The 9,087-nt window shown below is 38.5% G+C and overlaps 1 protein-coding gene across 1 annotated transcript in view; it reads left to right on the plus strand.

Moving 5' to 3' along the window:
• The window catches only part of med13a (mediator complex subunit 13a), a 121,498-nt gene extending 112,439 nt beyond the window's left edge, over positions 1-9,059 (plus strand). Inside the window, exon 30 of the mRNA XM_029691161.1 lies at positions 7,241-9,059. Within this exon, the coding sequence (XP_029547021.1) occupies positions 7,241-7,373 (133 nt within the window). The 3' untranslated portion in view covers positions 7,374-9,059. The remainder of the gene's footprint in view (positions 1-7,240) is intronic.
• Positions 9,060-9,087: the final 28 nt, after the last annotated feature.

Consider the following 9,087-nt stretch of genomic DNA (forward strand, 5'->3'; position numbering starts at 1 on the left):
AAGACAACATTCATTTGTTTTGACTCTAGTGTCCATTTGTACATGTGCATTTGCGGGGCACAACAAAAAAGAAGCCAAGCATCGCACTGTTCTTCTCCCTAAATGTCCTTTCCCCTCCGTATCTCATTCACTCAATTGCGTTCCGACTGCTCCCTCTACACACACATACTGAGTGCACACACAAGCTCCCGTTAGGCCTACAGAAATAAATGCCTAAAAAACGTGTCTAACTGATGGGATACACAAGCTATATTCCTTGCCAAATTATGACACAAATTCAAAATGGACTGGTTGATTGACGTAGGAAAATATGTGTTCAATCAACAAGTTGCAGTTTTGGAATAATTGCGTCCCGTCTATTTTCTGCTTAAGCTACTTTGTGAACTGCTAGTGCCATGTAGAATTGGTTAGCCTAGGCTATAACCCTCCTGAACAGAGACTGGTTCCACACTGAAAAAATGCAAAAACATTAGTTTTTAAAAGACAAAGAGCGTACTTTCATCAGAATCCTTAAGTATATGCTTATTCACCAAACATATTTACATTTACATTTAAGTCATTTAGCAGACGCTCTTATCCAGAGCGACTTACATAGGTCTCAGTGTAATAACATAGGCCTCAGTGTAATAACATAGACCTCAGTGTAATAACATAGGTCTCAGTGTAATAACATAGGTCTCAGTGTAATATCATAGGTCTCAGTGTAATAACATAGGTCTCAGTGTAATAACATAGGTCTCAGTGTAATAACATAGACCTCAGTGTAATAACATAGGTCTCGGTGTAATAACATAGGTCTCAGTGTAATACCATAGACCTCAGTGTAATAACATAGACCTCAGTGTAATAACATAGGTCTCAGTGTAATAACATAGGCCTCAGTGTAATAACATAGGTCTCAGTGTAATATCATAGGTCTCAGTGTAATAACATAGGTCTCAGTGTAATATCATAGGTCTCAGTGTAATAACATAGGTCTCAGTGTAATAACATAGACCTCAGTGTAATAACATAGGTCTCGGTGTAATAACATAGGTCTCAGTGTAATACCATAGACCTCAGTGCAATAACATAGACCTCAGTGTAATAACATAGGTCTCAGTGTAATAACATAGGCCTCAGTGTAATATCATAGGCCTCAGTGTAATAACATAGGCCTCAGTGTAATATCATAGGTCTCAGTGTAATAACATAGGTCTCAGTGTAATATCATAGGTCTCAGTGTAATAACATAGGTCTCAGTGTAATAACATAGACCTCAGTGTAATAACATAGGTCTCAGTGTAATACCATAGACCTCAGTGTAATAACATAGACCTCAGTGTAATAACATAGGTCTCAGTGTAATAACATAGGCCTCAGTGTAATATCATAGGCCTCAGTGTAATAACATAGGTCTCAGTGTAATATCATAGGTCTCAGTGTAATATCATAGGTCTCAGTGTAATAGCATAGGTCTCAGTGTAATATCATAGGTCTCGGTGTAATACCATAGACCTCAGTGTAATAACATAGACCTCAGTGTAATATCATAGGCCTCAGTGTAATAACATAGGCCTCAGTGTAATATCATAGGTCTCAGTGTAATAACATAGGTCTCAGTGTAATAACATAGGCCTCAGTGTAATATTAGGGTCTCAGTGTAATAACATAGGCCTCAGTGTAATATTAGGGTCTCAGTGTAATAACATAGGTCTCAGTGTAATCACATAGACCTCAGTGTAATATCATAGGTCTCAGTGTAATAACATAGGCCTCAGTGTAATAACATAGGTCTCAGTGTAATAACATAGGTCTCAGTGTAATAACATAGGCCTCAGTGTAATATCATAGGTCTCAGTGTAATAACATAGGACTCAGTGTAATATCATAGGTCTCAGTGTAATAACATCGGTCTCAGTGTAATATTACATTTACATTTAAGTCATTTAGCAGACGCTCTTATCCAGAGCGACTTACATAGGTCTCAGTGTAATAACATAGGACTCAGTGTAATAACATAGACCTCAGTGTAATATCATAGGTCTCAGTGTAATAACATAGGTCTCAGTGTAATAACATAGGCCTCAGTGTAATATCATAGGTCTCAGTGTAATAACATAGGCCTCAGTGTAATATCATAGGTCTCAGTGTAATAACATAGGTCTCAGTGTAATAACATAGGCCTCAGTGTAATAACATAGGTCTCAGTGTAATAACATAGGTCTCAGTGTTATATCATAGGTCTCAGTGTTATAACATAGGCCTCCGTGTAATATCATAGGTCTCAGTGTAATAACATAGGTCTCAGTGTAATATCATAGGTCTCAGTGTAATATCATAGGTCTCAGTGTAATCATAGGCCTCAGTGTAATATTATAGGTCTCAGTGTAATATCATAGGCCTCAGTGTAATAACATAGGACTCAGTGTAATAACATAGGTCTCAGTGTAATCATAGGCCTCAGTGTAATATTATAGGTCTCAGTGTAATATCATAGGCCTCAGTGTAATAACATAGGTCTCAGTGTAATAACATAGGACTCAGTGTAATATCATAGGTCTCAGTGTAATCATAGGCCTCAGTGTAATATTATAGGTCTCAGTGTAATATCATAGGCCTCAGTGTAATAACATAGGTCTCAGTGTAATAACATAGGACTCAGTGTAATATCATAGGTCTCAGTGTAATCATAGGCCTCAGTGTAATATTATAGGTCTCAGTGTAATAACATAGGCCTCAGTGTAATATCATAGGTCTCAGTGTAATAACATAGGTCTCAGTGTAATATCATAGGTCTCAGTGTAATATCATAGGTCTCAGTGTAATAGCATAGGTCTCAGTGTAATATCATAGGTCTCGGTGTAATACCATAGACCTCAGTGTAATAACATAGACCTCAGTGTAATATCATAGGCCTCAGTGTAATAACATAGGCCTCAGTGTAATATCATAGGTCTCAGTGTAATAACATAGGTCTCAGTGTAATAACATAGGCCTCAGTGTAATATTAGGGTCTCAGTGTAATAACATAGGCCTCAGTGTAATATTAGGGTCTCAGTGTAATAACATAGGTCTCAGTGTAATCACATAGACCTCAGTGTAATATCATAGGTCTCAGTGTAATAACATAGGCCTCAGTGTAATAACATAGGTCTCAGTGTAATAACATAGGTCTCAGTGTAATAACATAGGCCTCAGTGTAATATCATAGGTCTCAGTGTAATAACATAGGACTCAGTGTAATATCATAGGTCTCAGTGTAATAACATCGGTCTCAGTGTAATATTACATTTACATTTAAGTCATTTAGCAGACGCTCTTATCCAGAGCGACTTACATAGGTCTCAGTGTAATAACATAGGACTCAGTGTAATAACATAGACCTCAGTGTAATATCATAGGTCTCAGTGTAATAACATAGGTCTCAGTGTAATAACATAGGCCTCAGTGTAATATCATAGGTCTCAGTGTAATAACATAGGCCTCAGTGTAATATCATAGGTCTCAGTGTAATAACATAGGTCTCAGTGTAATAACATAGGCCTCAGTGTAATAACATAGGTCTCAGTGTAATAACATAGGTCTCAGTGTTATATCATAGGTCTCAGTGTTATAACATAGGCCTCCGTGTAATATCATAGGTCTCAGTGTAATAACATAGGTCTCAGTGTAATATCATAGGTCTCAGTGTAATATCATAGGTCTCAGTGTAATCATAGGCCTCAGTGTAATATTATAGGTCTCAGTGTAATATCATAGGCCTCAGTGTAATAACATAGGACTCAGTGTAATAACATAGGTCTCAGTGTAATCATAGGCCTCAGTGTAATATTATAGGTCTCAGTGTAATATCATAGGCCTCAGTGTAATAACATAGGTCTCAGTGTAATAACATAGGACTCAGTGTAATATCATAGGTCTCAGTGTAATCATAGGCCTCAGTGTAATATTATAGGTCTCAGTGTAATATCATAGGCCTCAGTGTAATAACATAGGTCTCAGTGTAATAACATAGGACTCAGTGTAATATCATAGGTCTCAGTGTAATCATAGGCCTCAGTGTAATATTATAGGTCTCAGTGTAATAACATAGGCCTCAGTGTAATATCATAGGTCTCAGTGTAATAACATAGACCTCAGTGTAATAACATCGGTCTCAGTGTAATATCATAGGTCTCAGTGTAATATCATAGGCCTCAGTGTAATAACATAGACCTCAGTGTAATAACATAGGTCTCAGTGTAATAACATAGACCTCAGTGTAATAACATAGGACTCAGTGTAATACCATAGACCTCAGTGTAATAACATCGGTCTCAGTGTAATATCATAGGTCTCAGTGTAATATCATAGGCCTCAGTGTAATAACATAGACCTCAGTGTAATATCATAGGTCTCAGTGTAATATCATAGGCCTCAGTGTAATAACATAGACCTCAGTGTAATATCATAGGTCTCAGTGTAATATCATAGGCCTCAGTGTAATAACATAGACCTCAGTGTAATAACATAGGACTCAGTGTAATACCATAGACCTCAGTGTAATAACATCGGTCTCAGTGTAATATCATAGGTCTCAGTGTAATATCATAGGCCTCAGTGTAATAACATAGACCTCAGTGTAATAACATAGGTCTCAGTGTAATATCATAGGCCTCAGTGTAATAACATAGACCTCAGTGTAATAACATAGGTCTCAGTGTAATATCATAGGTCTCAGTGTAATAACATAGGTCTCAGTGTAATAACATAGGACTCAGTGTAATAACATAGGTCTCAGTGTAATATCATAGGCCTCAGTGTAATAACATAGGTCTCAGTGTAATAACATAGGACTCAGTGTAATAACATAGGTCTCAGTGTAATAACATAGGACTCAGTGTAATAACATAGGTCTCAGTGTAATATCATAGGTCTCAGTGTAATAACATAGGTCTCAGTGTAATATCATAGGTCTCAGTGTAATATCATAGGCCTCAGTGTAATAACATAGACCTCAGTGTAATAACATAGGTCTCAGTGTAATATCATAGGCCTCAGTGTAATAACATAGACCTCAGTGTAATAACATAGGTCTCAGTGTAATACCATAGACCTCAGTGTAATAACATAGGACTCAGTGTAATACCACACATATGTCTTGGTCGTAATTCATTACCATGCAGTTTTCAATTTGGAATTGTTCATACATTTCTTTATTCCAAAGAACAGTCAGAATAAACTAAATTCAATGTCTGTATATCTAGTTTTGGTTTGTAACCCTGAAAAAACGTGCTAAATTGAGTCCCGTTTCAAATGATCACTCTTTGAGAACCACTAACTGTTCCAGGCATGAGATGTGCATCACTTTGCACTGGCAATATTTTTCATTTGGAAAAATGTTCAGTTCTATTTTATTCTGTTATATTACATCATGTTTTTTTATACTATAAAATAGGTGTGTCTCCACTGTGATAAGGGCTCTGGAAATAAGAGTGTATTGTCTACAAAATGAACAAAACAAAGCTATGCCATTGTACAGCAATAAGCTCCTTCTATGAGCAAGCGCTGCTGCTGAGGTTACTGCCTTTTTGAAGATTGTGTTCCACGATATAATGTAACCACTTGAAATTATGGTTATGGTTTCAATAAAATAATCTTTAATGGCACTTTCTTTTCTATTAACTGAATATACACTGAGTATACAAAACATTAGGAACACCTTCCAAATATTGAGTTGTACCCACTTTTTCCCTCAGAACAGCCTCAATTCATCGGGCATGGGCTCTACAAGGTGTCGAAAGCGTTCCACAGGGATGATGGCCCATGTTGACTCCAATGCTTCCCACATTTGTGTCAAGTTGGCTGGATGTCCTTTGTGTGGTGAACCATTCATGATACACACAGGAAACTGCTGAGTGTGAAAAACCCAGCAGCGTTGCAGTTCTTGACACACTCAAACTGGTGCACCTGATACCTACTACCATACCCCGTTCAAAGGCACTTACTGTAAATCTTTTGTCTTGCCCATTCACCTTGTGAATGGCACACATTCACAATCTAAGTCTTAGCTTTTACCTGGATTCACCTGGTCAGTCTATGTCATGGAAAGAGCAGATGTTCCTAATGTTTTATACACTCAGTGAATATGGGCCAATTTAGTAATTAGGATTTGTTATACGTAATGGTTATGATAAATTAATCATTGTTGCTATCTGATGGCATATTGTCACTGCTCTCTAGGAGTGGTGGGGAGGGGAGGGGGTGAAGTCAGCCGCAGGAGACGAAATGTGCACTAGCAGAGCGTTTTTATTCCAGAGTCCAAAAACACCATGAACAGGCATAAAAACAAACCAGACAAAAATAGTCCACCCAAAAAGGGCCAGGACGCAGTCCAGAAAGAAACGCAAGTCCACAATAGACAAAGAAAATCAACCGCAACCCCAAAACCCACAACAGGTAACAACAAACAATCCCGCACGAACCCAACCTAGACAAGCGAGACTAAATAACCCACTAATAACCCAACTCAAAACAGGTGCAACAAAAGACAGACAAAACCAAACGAAAAGGGAAAAAGGGATCGGTGGCAGCTAGTAGACCGGCGACGACGACCGCCGAGCGCCGCCCGAACAGGGAGAGGAGCCACCTTCGGTAGAAGTCGTGACACATATAGATAAATGTGCACTTACTGTATGTTTTTCCAGCACGAACCTTGTGTTCTAAAAATATGTTTTTCCAGTTGATGAAAAAAAATCATGTGAGTACTCGAACAATCAAAAAATGTAAAATTCCCTTCCCTAGTAAACACACACATACACAGAAATGTACTTCCATTCAAAATCCTATTTTCCTTAACCCCTAACCCTAATTATAACTTTAACACTAAACCTAACACCTAAGCTTAAAATAGCCTTTGTCCTCATGGGGATGTGGGAAATGTCCCCACGAGGGATAATTTTCCTTGTTTTACCATCCTTCTGGGTACTTTTGTGGATTTCATGTCCCCTCGAGGATATAAAAATGAGACCACACACGCACACATTATGCGGTCACAAACACACTCCGCAGTCAAAGGGTGAATCTCATCCACGGCTCAGCCATTAAAGATCTTAGGACATGCTTTCAATCAATTTCTGGTCTATCTAAAGTGCTTATCAAAGAGATAGTAATGTATTCCACTTGATCTCAAGGTTTGTGCTCACTTTGAGAGGTGTGTTTGTTGTGAATAACACATGCCGTGTCTCTCCTCCTCCCTCCTCTCTCCTTCCCTCTGTAGATTTGTGCTGGAGCAGTACAATGCCCTTTCCTGGTTGACGTGTGACCCCGCGACGCAGGATCGGCGCTCCTGTCTGCCCATCCACTTTGTGGTGCTCAACCAGATGTACAACTTTATCATGAAGATGTTGTAACGAATAGCCTAATGGGTGGAGGGGAAGGGGAGAAAATTAGGGGACATGCCAAAGGAAATTCCAACCTGGCAGGGTGATGCTGGACTTGAATAGGAGTAGATTAGAGAAGGCTGCTGTATGGAAGGAATGCCTTGGCCGTAGCGACGGCAATAGAAACGGGTCATAGAAACATCTCAGTCTGCTCCTACCACTGTGGTGGAAGAAGAAGAAGAAGAAGAAGGGAGATTTCTGGAACGGGTGATGCTAATAACAGGAACAAGAGAAAAAGAGAGAGATCCCGGTTGCCACTGTATTTGCTGTGGTAACGCCATGGTAACACTGTGGCAAAACCGTTTGGGAAACATGTAAAGTATTGGAAATCAAGGCACATTTCAGTGATCGAAAAACTTGAATGGATCCTTGGTTTTAAGACCCGAAAAATTCCCTTTTTTCCTTTGGATGACATTTTATCCAAATGAAATGCCTGCATCTATCTTATTTATTGTAAGTTTTTAAATGTATGATTTGTCTTAATCTCTTTTATATATTAAAAAAATCTTGAAGGTTTATATCGCCTTCCTGCTTTAAAGCAATTGGTCTAAGATATATGTAATCTTCTTAATTAAAAAACAAACAAAACCCCCAGAAAAATGAAATAAAGTCGCAGTAGTTTGCTTTTAGAGTATTATTTTTTGTATTGGGGACAGAATATTTGTATTGTCACGATGTACAGAAGAAGTAGATTGGAGAATTATGTCCATGCCTTTGTGCATGGAGGATTTACAGCTAAGCTGTAGCAGCAGAGGACTTGTACAGCAATGAAGTTCACTGTGTTCAAATAAAGAGGTACATTGTCATATATAGTATTTTATACCACACATTTAGACAAAAAAAACGGCAATATATATAAATAATTCTATATGAATGCCGTGCCAGCGATGGGTGGTGCGGCTTCTGTTTTAGGAATAAAGTGCGTCAACTCATTTTACCTGTGCATTTGTTGTGGTTCTTGCTTACTGGGAGAGGGATTGTGATGTGCAATTATTTGGAAGAAAACTGGCTTCTTTTGGATGTAGCTGACCTCAGGTTTGACCCCTGTCTGGTGACAGATTTGTATTTATTTTGTACCTTTATTTAACTAGGCAAGTCAGTTAAGAACAAATTCTTATTTTGTTCAGGGGCAGAACAACAGATGTGTACCTTGTCAGCTCGGGGATTCGAACTACCAACTTCTCAGTTACTAGCCCAATGCTCTAACCACTAGGCTACCCTGCCACCCCAGATCTTGACAGAGGAATAAAAAAGAATAGAGCAAAAAGAGCTCCTATCCTGTCCTTTCAGATATGCAGTGTCCTTTTTAGCACATCCCCCTATACCGCTAGCCTGGCGAGCCAGCCTGAACTTGCGAATTTACATGAATGGTCGCTACACAGATAGCTCAGCTGTAATCAGTCTGGTATATACGAGGCTACTATACCCCTTATCCATTCAAATCCCAATTGGTTTGTTTTTTTGACTCCATTTCTGAGTGGTTACGGATGCATTTAGACCAACTCTATTTTACTTCTATGTGATAGTAAATGTGTGGTGTAAATGAACTTTAACCGGATATGGAGGGAAGCCCATGGATATGCAGTGTTTATTTGTGCACAGAGGAAGATTGATCTCTTGTATCTTCGCCTGTTCGGAATAAAACTGTACTTTCACTAAAATCCAATGTCATGTATTTTCTCTT

Source organism: Salmo trutta, chromosome 15 (genome assembly GCF_901001165.1).
Source record: "Salmo trutta chromosome 15, fSalTru1.1, whole genome shotgun sequence".
Classification (NCBI taxonomy): domain Eukaryota; kingdom Metazoa; phylum Chordata; class Actinopteri; order Salmoniformes; family Salmonidae; genus Salmo; species Salmo trutta.